At 42.5% G+C, this 25,532-nt stretch overlaps 2 protein-coding genes across 6 annotated transcripts in view; both read right to left on the bottom strand.

Moving 5' to 3' along the window:
- Positions 1-112: 112 nt before the first annotated feature.
- On the bottom strand, positions 113-14,415 carry LOC134549464 (lysosomal alpha-glucosidase-like). Its single transcript, XM_063395007.1, has 6 exons — positions 14,370-14,415; positions 13,717-13,808; positions 11,422-11,798; positions 10,894-10,996; positions 10,662-10,807; positions 113-605 (listed from the first exon to the last, which is right to left on the bottom strand). The coding sequence occupies exons 1-6, from the start codon at positions 14,413-14,415 to the stop codon at positions 113-115; spliced, it is 1,257 nt and encodes a 418-aa protein (XP_063251077.1).
- Positions 14,416-15,940: 1,525 nt separating this feature from the next.
- Positions 15,941-25,532, bottom strand: part of KIF21A (kinesin family member 21A) — an 86,207-nt gene continuing 76,615 nt past the window's right edge. For all 5 annotated transcript variants that reach the window (XM_063396847.1, XM_063396850.1, XM_063396849.1 and 2 more), the window contains 5 exons: positions 25,280-25,444; positions 24,502-24,619; positions 21,490-21,660; positions 18,950-19,149; positions 15,941-17,190 (listed from right to left, as the gene is read on the bottom strand). In XM_063396847.1, coding sequence (XP_063252917.1) covers positions 17,097-17,190; positions 18,950-19,149; positions 21,490-21,660; positions 24,502-24,619; positions 25,280-25,444 — 748 coding nt within the window. In that variant the 3' untranslated portion in view covers positions 15,941-17,096. The remainder of the gene's footprint in view (positions 17,191-18,949; positions 19,150-21,489; positions 21,661-24,501; positions 24,620-25,279; positions 25,445-25,532) is intronic.

Consider the following 25,532-nt stretch of genomic DNA (forward strand, 5'->3'; position numbering starts at 1 on the left):
AGAGGGGGTTTTTTCTGCCTTATCACAATGGAATTTTTTAGTCTTTCCCAGTTAAACATTTGCTATTTTGCCAAACCCCTCAAAATGGCATGAGTAAGAATCACTTTTCTAGTTACAACAGACTCATCAACCAGCTCCAGTTCAGCCAAATATCAAATGAGTCCTGCTGGAGTCCAGCTTGTTCGGATGAACAGGGATTGATCTGAGCCTGAAATGCAAAGCTCTCCTGAACCAGGATCTTGGCACACAATACACTTTTTCCTGAAAACTGCACCGTGATAAAAGTTTTGATAAAAGGTTTCAAAGTTCCTTCAATGCAATTCACGTCTTCATCTTTAATTAAAACTGTTGATACTGTGAAGCTTGTGACATTCCATGTTTGCCACCTCCTTTTGGTGACACAAGCTAGGACAAAGTGTTGCACAGAGTGCATTACCGTTGGTGCCTGGTCCCTGGAGAACATGCCATAGGTAACAAAGTCCATGTTGTGCTTGAAGGTTGGGTGCTCATGTTCACCAAACCCATACACAGAAGTGGATGGCACAGTGGTGGTGATCTGAAGGAACTGGTTGGAGAAAAACAGATCAACCAGGGGACTGTCCCACCTGTGACAAACAGGAAGACAGGATTAGTTTGCTTCTCTTTGGAAGGTATCATTTTAAGTTCATGTCTGGCTATTTATACTTTTTATGTATTTTAGAGAATAGCAATATTAAAAATCCATTAAATTCTATGCATTTGTCTAACGTGCTCAACCTAAGACATTCAATTCATCTTGCAATGGTTGAAGATATCTCATCTATTTATGCAAAAAAAATGCATCAATATAAGTTTTGAAAAGAGCAACTAAAACAACAGAAGACAGACTATAAATCTATTATCAAAATAAGTGGTTGCTTATGCTATTTCTATGACAACCAACATGAAAGGCTAAAAATTGTTATTACATAGTGGAGCTCAGAATACTTAATGAGAACAACAGACATTTCATCTGCTTTTCAGATATCAACAGCTTTTTTGTAATATTTTGCTACATCGGGACCTGAATACCTCTAACTTCATGCAGGTGCCTAAAATAGAAGTATAGTTTTCTCCACACTCTGCTTGAACAAGATGTTTTTTATTGTGATGACTCTGTCCTGCTTCTCTCACCAACTTAATGCATTTATTTCTATTGAATCATCTGTGGACACGGGCTCACATTTTAATTAGGTGCTACATTCTCTTTCCTATCTCTAGAGCTATAATGAGCTGCAAGTTAGATGGGGGAGAACATAGTCAAGCTGTGGAGAAGTGTTTTGTTAATGGTCCTGTGTATGCCATGAGTAGCTCATTTAGATAGCACCCTCTCGAGCCTTGTTTAACCATGAATTTGTTACAGCTAATTAAAATAAATGAACCCAAGCCGTAGAGCACAGAAGTGGCATAACTCTCCTTTTAGTGTTCTTCTGTCAATGATTTTGACAAAATTAAATGGTTGATCAAATTGACTGGTAAGTCAGAGAAACGAGAGATGGGTTGTGTTGGTGGGGAGCAGCTCTGCCCCCAGGAGGGAGCGCTCTGGCAAGGGGCCTGCCCTGTGTGCCACCAGCACTCCTGCCTGGGGACAGGTCCCTGCTGCTGGGAGGGCTGGGAGGGCACCCCTGCTCCCACCACACTGCCGGGCTCTCCCCAGAGGCTGCAAGGACACCAGCTCATGGGGATGCTTGGGGCACTCCCTTCCCTCTCCATGCAAAACGCAGGCACAAACTATCCCTAAATTTTCCTAGACAAATCCAAAGTCACACAGAGGTACTAAAGGGTCTGTTTATTTTTTAAAAAGTCTGTCCTTTCTTACAAGCAGAAAAAGTAAGGATTTGTATATTACTTTTGATTTTTTTGTTGGGTTGGTTTTTTGGGGTTTTTTTGCCAGCAGGAACCCCTTCCTCCCTCCTTTCCCTCACCTCCACCTACATGCAGTACCGAATAAAATTATTTTCTTTTAGGAGGGTTATGCATGCAAAACATCCCTGACAATCAGATGCAGTCCTTGACAAATAGAGGCTTTTCTGCAAGAAGGAATAGGGATAGCCTCTGGAGTTGAATTCCTGTCCAAAGGGGAGCTGTCACACAGCTCTGCTCTGTGCCAAGACAGGAAGGGTCACTGCTCTGAGCAGACCATAGGGTTATGAAAAACTCAAACTATGCCAGAGGGGAAATGCTTTGGTAAGAGTTTAAATTTCTGTCCTAAGTCATTGAGCTCTCCCCATGATGTCTGTTCAGAGGACATGAGGCTTTGTACATTTGTGGTACCCACATTACAGCATGGACATTCCCTATTATGGGAGCATTTAGTGTTACCATGGTATTAAAGTATTCCTTCAGCTCAGCAAGGCCCCTCCCTGACCAGGAGGGTCACTGGGGTGGTGCAAACCCTGGGAGCAAGCCCTCTGCCCCATCATATCTTTATAAGTTGTGGAGAAACATATAAGTCATGGTTTATGACTCATGCACTCCTTCAGGCAACTCGCATGCAGTCTATGTCTGCATGACACTGCCATAACAGTGCCCTGCTCTGCACCCCTCCATGGCTCAGCTCCCTGGGGCTGCCACCCCCACCAGCACTGCTCCCCGTGCTGTGCCACAGCTCTGCTCCCTGTGCTGTGCCACAGCTCTGCTCCCCGTGCTGTGCCACAGCTCTGCTCCCCGTGCTGTGCCACAGCTCTGCTCCCCGTGCTGTGCTACAGCTCTGCTCCCTGTGCTGTGCCACCAGCACTGCTCCCTGTGCTGTGCCACCAGCACTGCTCCCTGTGCTGTGCCACCAGCTCTGCTCCCCGTGCTGTGCCACAGCTCTGCTCCCTGTGCTGTGCCACAGCTCTGCTCCCTGTGCTGTGCTCCCTGTGCTGTGCCACCAGCACTGCTCCCCGTGCTGTGCTCCCTGTGCTGTGCCACCAGCACTGCTCCCCGTGCTGTGCTCCCTGTGCTGTGCCACCAGGACCAGTCCCTGTGCTGTGCCACAGCTCTGCTCCCTGTGCTGTGCCACAGCTCTGCTCCACATCAGCCCTGTCTTTCCCTAGACCTCCGTATGCCAGCATAGCTATGTGCTAATACAGCATTAACCATGACATAAAAAGGCTGCTATTGACTCCCTTTTTTTCTGGCCATCATTATGTCATCTCCATCTGAAGGAAAGTATGAACAGGTTTTCTCCTGACAGTGTTCTCTGCTGTCACTCCCAAGCAGCTTCCAGAGTCCTTGTGCTCTCCAGCACACCGTGGTAGGCTGTTGTGCTGCTTCATGTGTTTGCTCATGTGGTGTTGGCAAAGAGAATGTTGTTTCATTTAAGTGAAAAAAAATATGTCTGCCATTCCTTAAACCCTTGGTTACAATAAAAGAAAATGTCATATTTCTCCCACCTCCCCTCAGAAGGAACAAAACAGGAGGAACAAAACAAAAAATGACATCACGTCTGCAGGAATTCGCGTGGTTCTCCTCCAGGAGTCCTATGAGCCATAAAAGCACTGTGATGGACAACAGAGGGGGTCTAAAAAATTTAAAAACACAGCTGAACAGTTGCTCACTGTCAAAAATGCAACCCCTGCTAGAAGTTAGACAAGGTAAAGTCTGTGAGGACAAGAACCCTCCTTTTTTCCCCAAGAGGTAAAAGCTGCAGTCACATTTACTGCTGAAAGTCTTAATCTGTTAGGGTGTCAGTGGTAGGAACACTCCTGCCTATGGAAATACAAACCAGCCTCTGCCCCATTGTCTGTGAACAGTCAGCTGTTGCCTGTCCAAGGCGTCTGATTGATAAAAGCTGCACTTTTCTTCCATACACAGTGCACTATAACAAAGAGTGAACCTCTCCAATTTTTAGCCTCTTATCAGGAAAAAAAGAATGACTCAGATTGAAAAGGTCTCTGTAAAAATTAACATTTTTGGCCAGCAAGGGAACTAGTCTCACACTCAGCAGTCAAACCACTGGCTAGCAGGATGAAACACAACTGGAGTGGACCAAGGAAGTAATACTAAAGGAAGGTGAGTAGGCAGATAGATAAAACATCCTGTTCATGTTGAAGGTGTAGTTCATGACTAACGTTGTCACAATGTTTGAGGGGGATGACTAAAAAGCTGTGCAAGATGGTTTTCAGGAGCACAACCATCAGTCCTTGGTAATACAGATGGGACACAACGCTTTACCTCTCTGAACAAGAACTCTGTTGAGGTTTATTGGAGGCCAGTGACTGCAGAGTGTGCAATGGCTTGGAGCACTGATTCACCTGCCCTGAGCAACCAGCTGGTGGCACTTCTAAAGGTGGTCTTACAAAACCTCCACAATTAGGAGACTTGGGACACATATGATACATCATTAGGGCATCATACAGTATCTGGACATTCAAAAATAATTTTAAGTTGAGAGAGGTTTGGTCTTTTTTTTCTTCTGATTGCAATGAATCCTGGAGAACTGAAATCATTATTTTAAGTTATAAACAACTGGTCCACTAAGTCACTTGGCGAAAATATCCTCTATAACATCTGCTTTTCTTGGCCTCCAGACTACCCTGTATATTCTCTGTGAGCAAATTTAGTTGTAGCTTCACACAGCTATCCAAAAAGGGTCTAAGCATCCTGGCAAAGCTTGGGCACACCCTTCCAGAGGGCCTGGGCTACCATAGTATGCACAGGCTGCCCACAAAGTGCTAAAGCACCTTGTGGAGTGAGGAGCACACACCCTATTTTCAAATGAACCTCAAATACACTGACTGGCTCAACACACTTGAGCTGCTGAGGAGCATCACCTTAGGAGCTCACATCTCCATGGTTTTTCACTGATCTCAGACTGCTAAAAATATTTCCACTGACTGCTGATTTTGGCTGGAGTTAACTTTCTTCATAGTAGTTGGTATGGGGTGATATTTTGGATTTGTGCTGGAAGCTGTTGATAATTCAGGGATGTTTTAGTTACTGCTGAGCAGTTCTTAACAGAGCACAACAGGGTTTTGCTGCCCCTTACACTGCCCCACCAGCAAGGAGGCTGGGAGTGCACAAGCAGCAGGGAGGGGACATGGCTGGGATAACTGGCCTCAGCTGACCCAAGGGATATCCCATACCATATGGCTTCATGCTGAGCACTGAAAGTAGCAGAAAGGTTGGCTGGGAGACTGCTGAGACTGCTGCTCAGGGACTGGCAGGCATCAGTCAGATGGTGGTGAGTAATTGTTGTCATTTGCATCACTTTTCTTTCTTGGGTTTTATTATTCTGTTATTTTTATTTTAATTACATTATTATTATCATTATTATTATTATTATTACTACTTTCTTTTTGTCATTAAACTGTTCTTATCTCAACCCATGAGTTTTCTTACTTTTACCCTTCCAATTCTTTCCATCTTTCAGGCAGGAGTGAGCAAGCAGCTGTGTGGTGCTTGGTTGCTGGCTGGGGTTAAACCATAACACAGTTTCACAGCAGCTGTATTCCTTTTTAGCTGTAAGTCTTGGGGCACCACTAGAGTGCAGAAGGCCCACCAAGACTGAATTTTTGTATGTTTATCTTACTTTAAAGGTGATTTGTCAAGTAGGTGCAGAAAATCAGCAGAAGTAATCAACAGATTTTCTGAAAATATACATTTATAAAAAAAAGAAGTGCAGAGTATATTTACAGTTATTGACACAGTTCTGCTCTACTCCTATTGTATTCACTGTTGTAATATCAGGAACTATCCTATAGCTCACTGGATATACAATGCTTAATTTTTGCTCTGAAAAACACATGGGTAAGTGATATACCAACAATACTTCTTGCCCAGGTAACACAAAGATTAGAAGACTAAAATAATGGCTCCTACAAACTAGGAACAAACCCATTCTACACATGATGAATACAATTTCCTCCTGTTGCTTTCAGCAAAACTGCAGTTATGACAATAGCATTATAAATCATTCCAATAGCCTTGCCTATGTAAAAATATCTTTATGCTAAGTAGTGTCTTTGCTAACTACCACAAACAATAAAAAAGGCAGCTGAACTCTGCAGCAGCCTTTTTGGAAATTAGGGAAAATCTTGATAAGGTTGTGGTTATTTGTGCAGTATATTTCCAAGTGCAATAGCAAACAAGGACTTCCAGATGCTTAATAGAAAATTGTCCCTATCTGGCTTGTAAAAAAAATGTTCTGCCTTCCATTATTTGTGTGACATCATGAAGGAAAAGTCAGGATATTAAAGTGGAGAATCAAATCAGTAGTCCATCCCCCTGCAGCCTGTCTCCTGCAATGGCCCAGGCCAGATATCACAAAGGAAGGCATAAGATGTCACTCAGAGCCAGTCTTGCAATAATCTGCTTATGGAGGAAGTTTCTGGCTGTTTTCATAGAATTAACTGATGTTGTGAAGCATGGAGACAAAAGTATTCGGGGGTTTTATTTTCCTATAGATGATTTTTTATTATGTCTGAATGTGTATCCTGCTAAGCCTCCTGTGCCAGTTCTGCCCTGGGGCAATGAGTCCCACAGAGTAATCACACACTGCAAAATGAGCATGTGTTTGTTATTTATCACTGTCTTAAAGCAAACAGTTCCCAGCCTGTTACCCTCTGTTACTGAGAAAATCTATGCTTTCTTGGAGCCTTCATGCTCTCAGTTGATACCACCTCCTCCAGTGGCTGCTGTTGTTAGTGTGGCAGGAGCAGGAGGAGAACAGCACTTAACCAGAGTGTATGTGCCACAAAACAACTCACAGGCTGCTTAGCTTCCTCACCTGCCTCACAACACAAGATTTTCTCTCCTCTTTTTACTAATGTAGGGCCCTGCCAACGATGGGACATTTTCCCATTACAGCTGCAAGATCAACCAGGATACCCTAAGCAAGGATTTACTAAACTAAAGCCAATCTCTTGACAAAATGTTTTCCCACTGACACCAATTTTGCCAAAACAGTTATTTTCCAAGCATGACGGGAATTCAAAGAGGTTCCCTGCAGTCTCCACCGCCCAACAGAGACAGTTTGGGAGCTCCACCTCTGGGGCAGGAGATCCATGCAGTAGTCCTGTCCCTCATGGTTCAGAACTGTGACTTGCAGCCTTAAATCAGATGCAGGTTTCTGGTTTTCTCGTGGAAAACAGAAAACACCTGAGTCTGGGTGGGAGCAGAAGCTTTGCTGTGTCTCCTCTGACCCCCGTGGCATCTCCCTAGTGAATGCATGGACATGGCATCTCTTTGCCCCCATGGCTTTGGATAGCTACTGGCACAGAGAAGGACCTTTCCTGGCTAGTGGCAAAACAGCAGGAGCATTGGAGAGGGTGAAAAGCAGAGCAGGAGGGGGCACAATGGATGGGACAGAGAACAGGACAGTAGTGGATGAGAAGGAGAAAAAGTAAGAGAGAGTAAGCCAAGAGGCATTACTGGGAGTTCAAAGGGAGGCAGCCCAAGAGCTCCCGGTCCCGGCAGCCCCCAGCAGTGCCTGGATCATCTCCCTACATGACTCTGGCTAATTTTCACCCCATGCAGGCAAAGCAGCAGCTGCCAACTGATTACTTTGGAGCAAGCTGAAAATGTAGCAGGACTTGGCTTTTTATTCTTGCTCCTGGCTCTGCATGAGTTTTGCAATCAGCTGTTAATGTCTCTCCCCTCACACAGTTTATTCCTCTCCCCTGTTATTGTGATTACATGGAGCCCTGAGTTTGTCCTGCCCTCCTTGGGTAGCTCAGCTACGCCTCCCTGCACGCAGGAGTGTGAGAAACGCCCGTAGAGCTCTCAAAGCCTCCTCTGCCTCCCCCCTGCAGCATTTCCAATGCAGAATGAAATCATTCCTCACAAGGAGGAGGCTTTGCACATGAGTGGCAGAGCAAGAATGGGGTTTTCTATCAAGCAGACAGGAGCCTGACACCCCATTGCTTCACAGCCTACAGCACAAAGACACGGATGGAAGGACAGACTGCAGCTCGGGAAGGAGGGCAGGGAAATACAGGTGGGGACTTTGAAAGGGCAACCCAAACCTAAATTCTGTTTCTGCTTGGCACAGGCTGCTCTCTTCCTAGATGGACTGTCAGCTGTATCAGAGCATGCTGGGCATCATGAGGGAATTCAGGCTTTTTGAGGGAGTAGGTCATCCAGCACCATGGCTCTGCTGACAAGGGATAGGAAGTATAATGAAAAGCAGATTTCTGAGGATCTGGGGTTTTTTACTTTACTATTTACTTTTTTCTTTACTATTGAAAGCTTTCCTCAGAGATATTGAAAAGGTCCAGCAGAGAACCCTGACCTGGTTTGGTGCAGACACAAGTTATTATCCACCCCCATCTGGGGAGTGCAACTTCAACACCTGTTGGAGAGATTTATCTGCCCACATCGACTGTTCTGAGCAGTGTTTGTGTGGATATGGAAATCAACAATTGAGTCAGCTGTTCATTGAGATAGTAAGGCCATGGCTGTTCACATCTTAAAAGAGGAGGCTAAAGCGGCTCCAGGTGTCAGGCACTCGCCTGTTTCTCAGGGACACTCTCCCACACAGTCTGCCCTAACCTGGCCCAGGCGCAGAGGCTACCAACTGTGCAGCTTGGAGCCTGGGTGCCCTGGAGCAGCTGTTCCCACTTCTGGAGGGAGCCCAAAGGAAAAGACTTGGGTTTTAGCATTCAAACCTGCCTTTGGGCAGGTTGAGCTAACATGAAAATCTACTTAACCTGCCAGATGCCACCAGTGCACCCCTGGACCCAGCCAGTCAAGTGCAGGCATTGATGGGGATGTTTCTACACTGCTGATGGCTGAGGGTTCATCCTTCTCAGGAAAGTAAATGCAGCCACCCATAGATTTTAGGCCAGGATATATAACCTGCTTTCCTGTTTTGAAAGATTCCATCTGCACAGCTTTTTTTTGGTGGCTAAGGAGATTGCAAATCCCTCTAAGGCTGTGGAGCTATCTCTGAGCACCTGCATTTCCTCACTCTGACAAGATGGACAGGCAAACAAATGAAGGGGAAGCATTTGTGCTCCTCACACAGGGAATATAACTAAACTAAATATCATTGAGCTGTGAGAGGAATGGGTCCCTGACAGGATCCTTCAGTCTACAATACTGGCTGTGCCATTTTACATGAAACAAGAATTCCCAGGAACATATGATTTCCCTTTCTGTACACAAAATCCTGTGTCTCTGCTGGTAAGAATATTTTGGGAGCAGCTTTGCATTGCTTGCAGGATAAAAGACCATTATCTGTGCATTATATTCACCCACAGTTTCCTCTTTTTGGGGTTGGCTGGGTTTCAGGAGCACTCCTTTACCTGCCTGGAGGCAGTGTACTATTTCCCACGGGGATGCTGGAGAGCAGAGCATCACTGCTGATGCTGTGCCAGTGCTGCAAACCAAGGCTGCCCTCTGCCTCCCCAGGCTCTGCAGCACAGCACTGCCGCAGCCCACCCCTCTGCTGCTGCTGGGCACGGGCCTTGGAGCACAAGGGGATGGAGGGGAAGGGAGGAGGCTTCCCCAGGCCCACCACAGGGCACTGAATGTGCCCTCCTGGAAACCTGCTCAGTGGGGACCCACCTGTGCTCCTCTGCCTGTCACTGGAGTTGTGTCTTTGGCAGACTCTGCATCTGCTCCATGGCAGGCCCCTTCCCTTGGCTGGGGCATCTCAAGTTTGATCAACCCAAGCTAAACCCTTGGGGTCTGGGTGAAGGTGAGGAGGGCAGAATGGGCAATGAGCTAGCCACTTGTTATGCATTCATCCCTTACATCGGCATTCCAATTAATGAGCCTTTACAGAAAGAAGAAAACTGGGCCTTTAACAAAAGCCCACTGTTTAGACAGAACTGTTAAGTCTAATGAGAAATTTAATTATTTGTGTTATCAGAGTAGTGCATAATACATTCATTTTAAACAGCCTGCATAAATAAAATTTCACAGAATTGACTGTGACATGTATAAAGAGATGCCATGAGAATGTAGTTCTAAAGGATGGTAAGCTCATTAAAAACCCAGCATGATGGTTCCATCTGCAGACATTCTAGAGGCTGCATTGTCTTATTTGCATTACTCATGTTAAGCCATCCTTAAATTGCTCACTGCTGCATTCCCAAAAGCAGCTGGCAGGAATGCACCTTCGTTGAACATGGAAGCCAAGGTTGATGGAAGCCAAGGAAAGAGAAATTATGACACCTGGTGATATTTGTAAGTGAGAGGAGCTTTTGCTGAAGTTAAACTTACAATACTAACTTGAGAAACAAATGGGCTTTTTTTGCAGAGGGACAGACTAGAGCCAGTGCCATTCACTGACATCAGTGGAAATCAGAGGCTTATGGCCTCCATGGCTTTGAGCTTCCTAGACCTGCCTGCTGGAGAGTGTCAGATTTAGTGCTCAGTTCCTGACACCTCAAATTTCAGAAATCTTAGCTCAGTGCTTTGATGAGTTGAGTTTACCAGCATCCCAAGCCATGAAATTGTAGCCTCAGAAGTTTTTTAACTTACTGAATTAACTTTTATACATGCATATAGATAATTGTCTGTTCTACAGGCACATACCCCTAATAATAATGAAAGTTATTCAGGGACAAGGCATAAATCTGCATTTACACCACCTCCAGTCTGCCTTTGAGCCCTTGTCACACAGACCCAAGCAACAGGGTGTAAGGAAGCAGTGCTCACCCCATCACACCTAATTTTCACACAAAGGTGAATGAATCACGTGTAGTACTCACAGCACGGTGCCAGTGCTTTTCCTCTTGATCACAAAGTGCGTGGAATCCTCCGAGAACTCCACCTCATAGTTGGCTTCTTCAGCAGTAACCCCAGGGCCACTGATCTTCAGGGGGACTTCAAACCGCTGCTTGTTGGGGTCGTAGAGCTAAAGCAAGGTGAGCAGGGGGCAGGTCAGCTCACTCCCTAACACGTGTTGCTTTGATTCAATGATTCCAACCCCCAAGTGCTCACCCTGAACCGGAGCCTGTCCTTTGTCTGGAACTCCACTTCCAGGACGATCGGGGAAATGTCATTTCCGAAGAGGGTCAGGGCCTGGCGCTTGTTCAGTGTGACTCTGCAGTGGAAACATGTGCTGGTACCCACCACAATCCATCACTGCCTGAGGCCTCCCTGGGGCAGGCCGGGGGAACCACCCAGCTACTCTGTGTCAGCTCTTTAAAAACAAATCATGGACTTACTGAGAGAAATAATCCCTGAGGTCAGTTTAGGCCCTCCTTGATGTTGATGGATAAAACAGGGGCCACCAAAGAAAGAAGACCTCATCGTTTCCTGGACATGGCTCCCAGGCTGGGAGCGACCACTCCGTGCCTGCACCTGCTTTCCTCACCCATAGAACTGCCGCAGTTCTACGGCATATGCACAGGGAAAGGTGTCCCTTACCCTCCTTGTTACACGTGTATCGGAGCCGGGGAAACTCTTCGGCAGGAGCGCCGGGGCGGCAGCGCCAGCCTGCAGCGCCCGAGGGCCGCACGCACTCACCTCCAGCCCTTGTCCGTCCTCTCGGCGCTCCCGCTGCGGGCGTAGCCGTAGGGGCTGTCGTCGGGGAAGAAGCACCAGGGCGCGTTGGGCACATCTGTGGAGCACCAGGCGCAGCCCCGCGCCTCGCAGGCCTCCCGGGACGCGCCGGGCTGCGGGTGGCAGTCGATGCGCTTCTGCACCGCCACGGCGCCGGGGCACTGCTCGTCCTGCTCCGAGCACAGGCTCCCGCCCAGGGCTGCCCGCCGTGGGAAAAGGGAAAAGCTGTCAGAGCAGCGGAGAACCGCGTCAAAAACCCCCACAGCACTGCCAGCTTTAGTTACTCTTGGTTTGGATGTGCTTTCTCCCCGTCTTAGGGCTGGTACCCACGATCCCTTGGACTAACACGATGGCAGAGCAGCTGTGTGCTCGTAACAGAGCAACAACCACTTTCTTTTACAAGCCGAGGCAGTGGGTCTGTTTAATTCAGCACCCAGAGCTGCCTGCACTCAGCTGAAGCACGACTTGCTTGAAACACTCATAGAAAGTTAAATGGCATCGTAATGAAGCTGCTGGTGAGGCATGAGAGCAACACTACAGGCTGGCAGAACAACAGGGATTCTTCAATAAGGACGGCTAGCGATATTAAAATGTTACATTTTTCTGTATACTTATGTTATACACAGATTTTTTATCTATAGAAATATGGGATAAGCAGCATGCACTTGTATGATATAAATACAAAAAATACTGAGTATAGGGTTTCTTTTCTGTATCGTATGACTACTGTATCTACGTGGTATTAGTAGTTTGTGTTAATACAGGTACGGTTATGAGTAAAGCGAAGATGCAAGCAGTAAGAGAAAAGGCATACATTAGTCATTCACAGAAACATCATGAAAAAATCTGTTAGTAAGGTGCTAGATTTTCCCTTTTCACAGCTGCAGGTCAAGAGAGACAGCCAAGAGCAGGGGGACCACAAGACCAGTTCCCTGCTGTGCTGACAAACTGCTGTTAGAAAATATTCTCAGAGAAAGCCAGCATATCACAGGCAGCATACTTATTTTGAAGTTAACTTATGTCATTTTAGTCATTACAGCAATATTCAAAGATTAAATCTACTTGAACGATAATTGCCCTTTTCTACAAAATGACTAATACCTCTGCTTTAATTTTTTTTTTTTTTCATGTGGACTGTTGTGTACTTGAAAGCCTAAAATATGATTGCTGATGCAGGCTGGGCTTCTCCACAGAAAGAATTCTACAAGCAGATGTGCACAAGCAGTAATTATGTATACTGGAAAAATTTACAGAATGAACCAGTAGATTTTCTCTACAGAATGCCATCAATCTGCAATGCCAGAGTTGATTTCCAAGTGGAGGATATGAACACAGAGAAGCAGGAGTGCCATCTACATTTTTTTTTTGAGAAAACTCTCATGCCCCTTTTATACAGGAACATCTGACACTCAGGTCTGATGCTCCCAAGCTGCTCAGCAGAGCTCACTGCTCGCTGCCACAGTGCCTCATTATCATCTTCCAGAGGCTGGAATTAACAGGAATTATCTGGCTGTTAACCTTCACCAGCTGCTGGGCAGGCAGGATTGGTTTCCACCTCTGTTTTCTGGGGCAGAGAGTCAGGTCCTATAGGCTGACTGTTGTCTGTCCAGCATTCACCCCTCATGATCTGTGACACAGAAAAGCTCTAAGTTCTTATCTTCTTTTTCATCTAAAGTATAATAGGAATATGAGCATCCTTCTGCAATACCTCAATTATTTCTTATTGGAGCACAAAATAAACTAAGCCCATCACATCTAATTTTGGTTTGGGATGTGTTTTCTAATGGCAGTCAAATGCAGCATTAGTGATTTCATTGCTGAAATCAGAGAGTATGACTGAACAGACTACAGCAGATTAATAATGTGGTGTCATTTTACACAGCATAGGTTTGTGGGAGACTTTTATGAACTAATTTGTATTGTAAAATACTTTCAAAATACTTCTTATGAATGGTTTTGTGAATGAAAAACTAATTCAAGGAAAAAAACATTACCACAGCAGAAGCCAAGAAATTTCCATTTTTTTCTCCCATTAATACAAAGTTCACATTTTCCAGCAAATTTTTAAAAAAAGACTTGCAGGTGGGAGCAGCTCAATAAGGCTGCAACCTTGCTCATCCCTTGTTCCTGGATTTACTTCTATTGTAGTACAAATGTGATAACAGCAAGTGGGAAGACATAATTTTCCTTCCCTGCTTTTAAAAGTAATTTAAAAACCATCATTTTCACTGTATTTACGGCCCATATCTATAAACATACAAAGAAGATGAAACCCAAACAAGCAGCTGAATATATAGCAACAGCTATGGCTACTTGCTGCTTTTCCATGATAATTTCCATGGGAACAGAAGCTAAAGCAAAGCAGTTGAAAAGACGTATGTGAAAAATAATCCTCATTGATTTTTAAAAACCTTGACTTTAATTTTGAAAAATTAGATTAAAACTAGGGCATAAGGAAGGAATTAAAGTGTTCCTACACAGAGTTTAATTTAATAGTAATAATCTTTACATTTTGTGTTCATCCGCACATTTCAAAGGCATTTGCTGCAGACGTTCCCTCCTCCAGCAACACAATAATATGTGTTCTCCCTTTACTATGTTATGGACCAGATTAACCTCTGGTATGCTGGGGTAAAAATTACAGAAAAAAAACCAACAAAGCAATAGGTAACTTTCTGGAGCTGAATGATCCCACTGATTCCCTTTTGCCTGTGCCAGTGCCCAAGAAGGACTGGGCCATATTTCTAAACAAGCCAGCTCTGCTGTCCTCCCACAGTGACCTCAGGTGGAGGCAGTGCCATGCCTGTTCTTTCCTTTTATATGGAAAACAATCTATGTTAACAGTTCTTCTATCATTATCACATTTATAATTTGTCTTTGAACCCTATGACAAAACACAATGTGGTATTTACCTGCGAGCACAACAGCCAAGAACCACAGGCTCCTCATCCTTGCCATGGCTGAAGGAGGACTTCCTCAGGCAGCCTGGAGCCTTTATACAAGGCAGGGCCACGATAAGCCCTTGTTCTGATACACAATCAGAAGCATTGCAAATATTTTCTCAGCATTCATTTCTTTGATGAGATTAATTGTAACACATGACCTTGCCGGTATCTAAGCAGATAACATGAGATACAGTCTAATTTTTCCACACACTTTGCTCAGCTTCTGAATTCCAACTTTAAGAGGAAAACATGATTTTCCCATGACTTCTTAGAAAATTAATTTTTCAGAGACCATCTTTTTTTCTTTCTTTTTGAAACAAACATATTCAGAGAGTGGGAGTCCAGTGATTACCTTTTTCTGATTTCATATTATCTTTTGTCATATATGTGGGTTTACAGCACAGATGAAGTTTGGAGAAAAACAAACAGTCAAAAACTTCTCCATTAAAACAAGATACTGATACTGTGACCTTTACAAAATGACATTTTTCTCCCAATTACTTGATGGCAAGTACTTTCAGAGCAAAGGTGTGAAGACCTGGTTTAGGTGAAATATCTTTCTGGAAGAAAAACAACATTAAATATTTTTATCAATATATTAAGTAACACTGGTGCCTATCAGGAGATAGGCCAAACAAAACATATGCACTGCCAAGGATCACTGGAGAGGAACATCTGCAGCTCAAGCCATGGCCACACAGTCCCGCCAGAGCGGAGCAGCTGGACAGACGGACGCTTTTCCCAGCTCTGCAAGGGCTTTTGTCCTGCAGTTGCAAAACACAATATTCACATGAATCTTACACACACAGCCATGAGAGTGCAGGCCCAAAACCAGGGGTCACCAAGCTGTTGGTATCATTTGTGTAGCTTGGCACAACACCTACAGTAGGGCCAAGGGGAACGGGGACCCTCCACCAGGCACAAAAAGCCTCTCATGTGAGTCTTGCATGTAAATCCACTCTCCACTGAGAATTTGTGGTACAGTCCCAAATCATTTGTGTGTAAACGCTTTGAGCAGCTAAAAAGCATGACAGACAAACACTAAGTGGTAGTGCTGCTGCTTATTTTAACTAATTTATACATTGTTTTTTAACAATATATATCATTCATCATCTGTTTGTATCAAAACTTGGAATACATTGGTACCTTCAAATTGCAAGCAGTATTTTCATCTCCTTTCAAGCTGAGCAGAGAAGGAAGTAATTCCTCCAAGATCAGGAAGAGGCATCAGAGCTTTTTCCTTGTTTGACAGCCCATATGCAATATGGTAAGAGAGGTGTCATCTTGTAGGAACAGGAGTCACCTGATTCTGTACTTTACTAAGTGTGAAGGAATCCCCCTAGGGTTCCTAAGTACTATAAAAACACAAATAATGGCCAAGGAGAACACAAGAATGGGATATGAGAACAACATACGGGCTATAGTACTCAGCAAGCTACTCTGCTGTACTGTGCAAAATTGTGGGGTTTATATTCAACACATTTGCAAGGGAAATGAATTTTTTATAAGGAAATATGATGAACAAGGCAAAAAAGCAGTTCACATTCACATCTTTATTTGTTACCTACACAAGCTATAATTTACAGACTGATATTTTCTGAAAAATAAAAACAAAACAACCAAAAAAACCTCAATATCCAAACACTGTTTCTGAATCTACATAAAATTTTAAAGTTTGCAGAATTTACAAATTAATATTCAGAGCAGTTGGGTAAATTATACATCCTCCCTCAGTATCCAGGTTCCAAGAGCTTTAAAAGTCATACAGGCACGAGATAAGATATTTTCTTTATACAACCATCTATTTACATAGCTTTTTCCAATATACGTGGTTCAGTTCTCAAAGTAACTGCCAAGGTTTGCAAAACAGTGTCTTTAAAATACATTTAGCAGCATATAAAATTAGATAAAAAGGAAAGACAATTTGCTTTAAAAAAAGAAAATGTGAGATGATAGAAACAAATCCATAAGAAAAATAGATTAAGATATATTTGTCATGACATTAAGAACACCTAGACATTGCAGAACATAGGCAAAACACAAATAAAACACAGCCATTTGTGGGCATTTGAGTTCTAGTCCTGAGCACAGAGTATACACAGCTGCACAACTTTGGTCAACACAGATTATATGCTATCAACACACAACTCATATGGCATTTGCTGTTAGCAGGATACAGCCATGTCAGGTAGATGTATCATTAACAGCTTCTTCCCATCTATTATTCACTCCACTTTCCTAACAGCAGTGTAAGTGACCTTTAAAATCTTCAAACTGCCTCTCATAATCAAAGGCTTCTTCCTGGGACACATTTCTTCCCCTGTTACCCTAAAATGCAAAACAGCTGATCATACTTGTGAGTGAAATACAGCAAAGCACTTTTGTGATATATTTCAGGATATAATTTTGAGATGGTCATTAGAGAAGACTGAATTCCAGTTAATTTAAACTGCAAGTATTGCATATGCACACAAATTCAGCCATAATATATAGAGATACACGTGAATGTTGAGACTCAAGCATGTTACCAAGAGGTTATTAAATACAGTACATATTTTAAGGACAGCAGGTCTAGTGGAAGAGTTCACACATTTTCAGTCCATTCCAGTCATCAGTGTTTAACTAACAAACATGCAGCAAACTGCATAGAGTGCACCTCAAACTGATCAGTGTATTCCTTTATCCTCTGTAATTTCAATTACTGGCAAGATCTTCACTTGCATCTCCTGTATCTGAGATCTGTCCATCTATTATATTTCGAGCTTTCCAGATCCTCACAGTGCGGTCACTGAAAACCAAAGCAAAGCAGTGTTAGAGCACTGTAATTACACTGGGCAAGGAGAGAGGGCAAAGGGGGCCAAGGGAAGCTTCCTTAAAAGCTTGAGTGTCTTATTCAGAAAGGTACTGTTGGCAAAAGAACAGTTCTCTAATGGGCATGCAAGGGTTATTCCACCTCCAGGAGACTTTGGACTCCAACATGTACAACACTGAAGATTCCCTAACCTCATCACAGCACTGGCTATAACCTTTAACCATCAAAGAAAGTATAAAGACTTGATGCCTAAGGAAAGTAAAAAGGTGTCAGTCTATTACAAGAAAAAGTAAAAAAAGCACAGAACCACAAGACAATATGAAGTCCTAACTCTCCAACAAAAACCACCCAACAAACCCAAAGCCATTTGCAAGGTGCTAGATAGCATATACCAGTGAGCTGGCTCTTAGAAGCCAAGACTGTAGTTCTGTACTTCTGGAAAACAAATCACTATTTACACAATTTTAAAGTATGTAAATAAAATATCACTCAGGATGTGTTAGAAAACTCCATTATAATTTAGAAGTAAAATAAAGAGTTAGTCTTATTAAATAGCAATTTATTCCATGAAAGGGAAGCTATGAATTTCTCATAAACATTAATTTGAGTGACTAGCCAACATTGATTCATATATTCCTCACAACCCTTTCAAAAGAAACCAGCAGGTAGAGCAGACTTTGTGACAGTTAAAAGCATTTTCTAACTTGTCCCTTCATTTCACTGTAAATTGTTAGGAACACTGAATTTTTTAGACCTTAAGGCCACTGCTAGAAATACTAAAGGGCTGAATTTTTTTTATGACAAAAAAAGAATGAATTTCAGATGCATGCGTGTTCTAAATGGATTAACAATCTTTAGGAAAACAGAGACATAAGCTTTGACAACTCTACCCTTACCTATTAGTGCTTGAACATAAAACCTGACCACCAAATATGAAAATCTGTCAACTTTGAAATCCTGCCATGACTCAGAAAGACCTGTTTTTAATTCAGAAGGCCAGAAGCTTCCACAACTGGCACAAGAATGTAACACGTCAGCTTTCACAGCTCCTGTGCTCACACTACATCACAAAGAGGTTCTTGTGCAGTATCCTGCACATTCTCCATAACAAGGTATTTTTCTTGGTCAATTCCCCTGAGGTTTCAGGTCCTCAATTTGATCACTTTTACTGAGGAAACAAATATTCAAATCAAGGTGTTTACAGTACAGCAGGATGGCTTGCTAAGCTTCTGCTGTATGCCAGCACAACCAAAAACAAACCAATCAACAAACCAACAGCCATGTGCCATGGCTTTCAGGAGAATTTACACAGGTCAGGAATAAGTCCTACCAGGAAATAGTCCAGCTGTAGAGACAAGCTTATAAAGTTCTCAAGTACTGCCAAATTCTCCCTGCCATCCTGTAGATCAGTGGTCTCCAAACTTTTTTGATCATGCACCCCATCACTAAATTTTTTTAAGCCCACACTGCTGTGTATATTTATTAATTATATACACATACCACTGAATTCTAATACTTTATTCCAGCACCCCACTGGATCATGTTGTGCATCCCCTGGGGTGCGAGCATCTCACTTTGGAGATGGCTGTGATAGATATTGGCACTGAGGGGCATGAACTGGACAAGGTCTCCCGATGCTTTCTATGAAGTGACCTACACATGTCCTAAATGCATGTGCATGGACAGAATTCTAGGAGAAGACACAGAAAAGAAAGATTCATGGAGAAGAACTCACTCTGCTGCTGTAAAAATCTGGCTGGAGTTGGTGCAGATGGCATTTATAGGGCTGTCATGTCCCTTCATCTCTGCCATGGGTGCAAAGGTGTCCACGTTCCAGAGCTTGAGGGTGCCTGCCCTGCAGCCGCTGAGCAGAACCGGCACCCCGGGCACCAGGCCAAGAGCACAGACCCAGTCCTTGTGAGCATTAGGAACTTGCTGAAAGAGAGAAGGCACACAAGTCTCACAGGCTGCAAAAAATTCCAGAGGAACAAGCACAGAAGTGGAAAAATCCCAAGTTGTAAGCCTGATTCCTGTCCTGCAGCAGTTTTGCTACGTGGCTCTGGGTGGCTTCTGTACCTTTAGAGCAAGGAGAGTGCTAAGTTCCAAGAGTGTTTCTTTTTGCGAAATTGTACTGCAAAACAATAAGAAAATCTAATACGCATAACTGACCTAATGTGGAACAGAAATCAGTTTAGGATAATGCAAAGTCTGCATGTTTTCAAATGCATATTTTTGGACATATGTTCTCTGTATTATGTTTCAAGTCTGTAAAACTGCTATAAAACACATAAAAAGAAAATCCAAAATACTGCACAAAAAACCACCAGGAAGACAGAAGCTGTTTCTGTATTTGCTTTCTTTCTTTCTTCTTTTCCCACTACACATTATAAATTGATTTTGTGAAGTTGCACTTCACAGAAACACATTAATTCTTTATTGAGGAAGGGCACTTAAAAGGGTTTTAATTCGGAAAGCAAAATGCTGCACAGACCAGCTGAGAACAACATCCTTCTGTTGTTCTCAGATTTATTTGAACAAATTTATTTGTTCTCACAAATAAATACATGCAGAAAAATAAAAATATGGGGAAATAATAGCCTAAATTTGCTGTCTTTTGGGGATGCCAAAAGTGGCTTTTCTCCAGTTCAGTTTGAAGAATTGCTTTGCTGCATTGCTCATGAAGGAGTACAGTGGGCCCTTGCACTCTGAATTATCACATGATTAGCAAAGTAACAGCACTTCTCATTCCCCAAAAAAGACTATGAATAAAAATTATTTGTATTCTGTCAAACACTTCAGTCTTACCTCCTTGAAAACCATACAGCATTTTATAGAAATAGAAATAAAAAGAATGAATAAAGTGTGAGACTATTCTTATCAAGTTGTACTATTAAAACTAACAAACAGGAGAAGGCAAAGTAGAGAAATTATGAAATGCACATATACCAAATAGAAAACAAGAAAAGTGATATAACTAGTCCAATTTATATACTTCTTCACCCCGATCCTGTATTCTTTTTGATGTTAAATTAATTGCAATAGCAAAAATGCATATTGCATAATATTTTAATGAGCCTAAAAGGCAGGAGTGAAGACACTTCTTACAACTTTAATGAAGTCATTCTGAGAATACTTTCCAGTGCCTGTGATTTTGGTAAAAGCTGCTTAGTACATTTTTCTGGACAGACAGATGTGAGGGCAGATGTCCCAATATGGCCAAGTGAAGATTTTCTGTAAGAAGCTAAATTTATGAATCCTTATTTTAACTGTAAAGTCTTTGTAGTATTCTGGAAAGGAACTGGCACCAAAATGGACAATTTTGAATCAAGGTCAAGAAAGTTCATATATTTATGGAATACTAAGTATGCCCATATAGAAATTTTCTTTTTAAAGTAGCCAGTCCATTATTTTGTTGCCCTGATACTTTAAAACTCTATTTGTTTCCCTGCTATCAGTCTGCATATTAAATGAATATTCCTCCTTTCTCTAAAAGTTATTACAAAAACAACACTCTCTTCTGGTATTTGTTTTTCTGCCTTCCAGTTCTCGCTCAGTCTCAAGTTAAATAATCACAACTATACCTCAAGAAGCTCCCATCAAACCTAGAAGAACAGATCAGCTTATAGTAGATAGGCAAAAATCAAAGTTCTTCATGACAAACAAATTCCAAATTTCCTGAATTTGAGGTCCTTTTACACCCATTCCTTTTTTTCCCTTTTTACATAAGGGAAAACACACAGCAAACGTGTTCTGACAGCAAGCATTATTGTGAGTTGTGTTGTATACATTACATAACACATGCACTGTATAAGGAGATGAAGCTAAGGTCTAAAATCCAGGTGGAGCGAGATAGGCTGCAAAACCTCTTCACAAGAAAATATTCTGTAGCCTGATCTAAAGTATTGTTTCTCAATAATGAATTCCCAGTCCAAAATTTACTAACTCGTCAAAGACAAGTATCCAACGATTCCAGTCACAGATGAGGCAAATGCTGCTTTTATTCTGAAGCAGAAAAACAAACCCTACGTACTCAGAGCTAAAACAGGATAACCACTTCATCAGAATTTCCTGATGCTACATGCACAGAAGAGGAAAGCAACTGCATGTAAAGATGAAGTACATTATTGATTTCTTTCTTAGTCAGTGCTCTGTGCCTTCCCTATTAAAAGCACCAGAGTCTATGTGAATAGTCATTGTATGAGCCTGAACATTTATACAGCCTGAAAACAGTTCTACAGCGTGACTGTCACAGCAGCTTGTGATTTTTTTCATTACCTGAAGAAGGTCTTTTTGAGACAAATCCCATTTCTTAATTCCGTTATCTCTTGATCCACTGAAAAGGTTATCTCCCATAATAGCAAGTGCTTCAATGCCATCATAATGAGGAGGTTCAAAATTGTGTGTAGGACTTACGCTTCCAAGAGCCCCTTCAGTCACATCAAACATCTAAAATAAATAATATGTTACGTGAAATTTTCTGCCATCTAGCCTGCTTGTAAGTCATGCAGCAAACAACTTTGGGGAAAAAACTCGGTAAGTCCTATTACAGGCCACTGTATCATGATGTATATTTGACAGAATTTGTCTACCAAAACCATTCCTTTCTCCTCTTCCACCTCTTGCCTGTAGTGGGAATATTCCACTGACTTCAGAGAAGACTGCTCTGGGAAGAAGTACTGCTACTTGAATATCCCATGCACAGTAGCTTCACAGGAAGGGCCCATATGTACCCTGTGTGGTGCGCTAGAGAAACAAAGCTCATGAGTGAATTTGGGAAACCTAACTCACCTAGGGAGAATCCCACAGGCAAGTAGCTTCAGAAGGAGGCACAAATATATTTTCTGAACAAGTTGTTTTGGTAAGGGTTACATAATTTTACACACTGATGCTTTTCACGGACTGAACACACTTCTCTCCTTGCCTGTGGTCCAAGAATGGGGTGTTAAAACAGACTCTTCAAGTAAGGTTGTTTTAACAATTTAGGTTTTTGTCCCATCAGGTTTTTGTTCCTAGAGCTGCAGTGTAAGCAATCCTGATTCATTTTACATTGTAGAGAGCCAGAACTCACCCAGTGAGACTGAGCTGAAAGAACAGATGAGCTGTAACTTTTTAAACCATCAGCTCTGTTTCACAAGCAAATGTCAAACTTCATCCTCTATTATTTGCTCTTTATTGGCCTTTTAGAATGAATAAGCTTGACAGTAGAAAAGGGAGAGCTTGGTAGTATAAAATAATACCTTGTGAGCTAAAGGTATTCTAGAAGTTGCCACAATTAACATGCATCAGTTCCAATTGTAACAAAAAATTCAATGATAAACCAGAAAAATCAGGTAGCTAGAGATGACTAATATTACTGACTCAGTAGACAAGATAGTAGTTTCCTGTGGCATGACAGAATCTGTCACCAGACCTGGTAGCCCAACAGACCTACCCATGCAGAGAAGCACAGATTATTAAGGGCTTAAAATGGACCTTAAAGATCATCCAGTCCCAACCCCTCTTTGGTCACAGGGACACCTCCCACTATACCAGGCTGCTCAAGGCCTTATCCAGCCTGGCTTTGAATACTGCCAGCACTGGGGCATCCACAGCCTCACAAAACAACCTGCTTCAGTGTCTCACCACCTTCACAGTGAAAAATTTCATCCCAATATCATAACCTAAATTTCCCCTTTTTCAATCTGTACCCATTACTCGTTGTTCTGTCACTACAGTTCCTGATGAAGAGTCTCTTTCTGGCTTCCCTTAAGCCCCCTTCTGATTCTGGAAAGTTATGAGGTCTCCACATAACTTTCTCTTTTCTGGGCTGAACAGAAGCACTGAGAATTTGTAGACAGCTGCACTGACTATGCACATACAGATCATTTATATTATCCAAAGTGGCTTGATAATTCTGGAGGCATTCACTTTGGAGAAGAGACACTACTCTGAAGCACATAAAAATGGCTGAAATATTCCTGGACATTCTAGTGGTGTAAGTCAAGATGCAGGCAGACTTAGGAGGATATATGTAGCCTGGCCACATAGATAGGACACACAAGAAGGACAGATAAACTCTGACAGCCTTGTTTTCCAAAAGCCCTCCCACCTCCTTGCTTGTCACATGAGTTCCCAGCAAGACAAACTTGCATTACATGATCACACCCTGTTGTTCTCACTGAGATCCTTCGCTCATTACCATGCCAGGATGGCAGCTCATAACTAACCCAACATTCTGAACTGTGCATGAAGTAATTCCCAGAGTGTCTGCCTCTGTCTCCCCATGGCCTAAGAATCCCCTGGCCTCTAACCACAGGGACACTGCTGATAGGATTCAAATCCACAGCCCAAACTGTCAAACCATCCTCTCAGGCAGTTTTTGCATTTGGCACAGTGCACAGCTAAGCACCCAAGAATTGTAGAATAATATGAAAAACAGAAAGCCCAGCTCAGTGAGAAAGCTCACACAGGTTCTGGATCCTACTCCACCCCCAGCTGTGTTCATACACTTTTTCCATTGTGTGAGAAGAACAGAACAAAGGGTATCCCCTCATAACAAGCTAGGGTTTCATTCTTTGGCCTCATGCACCACACATTCTTTGCAGAGTGAGGGTCAGCTTTATGGATGATCTAAAATTCCCCGAGTCTGGTGATTTGAGTGTAGCCCTGAGAAATAGGAGCTCGTGGGTTCAAATAGCCACTGGCTGAGGTGAGCCAAAAAGAAAAGAAAAAGAGAAAAAAATAAGTCCCTCCTCCCAAAAAACAGATTTAATATCCTTGAGCGAATCAATCACAATTCCAAGAAGCAGAAAAGTATATTGGCCACCTTGGCTGAGAAGGGCTGACCTTGCTGTCTTCCTCACTTCAGAACACAGGTAACACTTCAGAAAGAGCCTGGCCTAAACCCTGGACTCTCTTATGTGAGGAACACACAGAGTGTCTCTGCTGAAACAATGAGGTCTGCACTCCAAAACAAAGGCACTGACTTTAAGACACTTTTAAAGAGCTAAATGTTACCTAAAAGTAGGTGTTATGAATACTTCTCCAAGATTTTGTACACCTGACATCCAATTTAATGGGGATTAAGAAAGAACTTAACTAGAGACATCGATCTTTCTTGGTGAAACAAAAAAGGCACAGAAGTGGTAAGTGTTCATTATGATTGAATATTATTCATGATCCATGACTGGCGAAATAATTTTCATCTTGGCTATCACATTTTGAATGTGCAGATGTAAGCCACTTCTGCTGAAGGCTGCATGCCACACTGATGTGCCAAGTTAAAATAAGCAAATACAGGTGGTTTACCTTGATATAATGATCCTTTGAACCAGTGACAATAAGATCTTGTCCATTGGAAATTTGATCAACAGTAAGGCACATAACAGGACCCTGGTGACCAGTTAGCTTTCCTGTAGACTGAAATCTTTAAGGATAAGAGAAGAAATGAGGATTTGTTAGTTTTTCATATATCCAGTACAGTTATAGCACAGTTTCTGACAGAATGGATCTTTTTATTTTCCCTATGTCTTCAGTAATTGTCTGGTTTACCTATAATCTATTGTTCATATCCATGGATAAACATTAAATCTACATTAAATACAACAAACCCCCTCTATTTATGAAAAATAATAATTAAAACATTTTAAAATAAAGATGAATCAGTCCCCTCATAAGTATTTTCCCTATTTTGAATGCACTCTCTGGGAGCAGGTTCTGTTTGTTAAAGTGTAATTAAGTGCAGCTATCATAATTCCATATTATATTACATTACTTCCATTGGCTTCCATCATTTCATCAATAATTACTAGTCAGGATTCCTATACTCACCTTACAAGAGTGTGTTTTGTAGTGTCTGTCAAACAAAACATTGTGTTTTTCCAGTCATTTTTACTGAAATGATTCACCACAACCTTAACACATGAGAAAATCATTATCTCCGTAACCATCACAGATGGATTAGCTGATCTGTAACTGATACCATATTTTGCCCAGGTATGGACACTATCATATAGAAGCAACACTTCACTGACTGTTTGCATGTGTAACCACCTAAAGAACATTCTCTTCAGCTGGTGTTTAGTACCTTTTCAGGTCCCACATCCTCACTGAGTTTCCCGCAGCTGCATAGAGGAATGTGCCAGTTGGATTTAGTGCAATTTGATTGATCTGGTTCTCTCCAGCCGGGATAGCAACTGTTCTGTTAGTGCTTCCTGAGCACACATCAGCAGGCATAGCTTGGCCTGAGGACCTGAGTACAGAAGAGGAGGAGAAAAATGGAAATAAAGGAAAAAACCTTAATTCTATAGTTTGCCATACTTTGTATCTCTCTAAAAATA

Source organism: Prinia subflava, chromosome 4 (assembly GCF_021018805.1).
Source record: "Prinia subflava isolate CZ2003 ecotype Zambia chromosome 4, Cam_Psub_1.2, whole genome shotgun sequence".
NCBI lineage: Eukaryota > Metazoa > Chordata > Aves > Passeriformes > Cisticolidae > Prinia > Prinia subflava.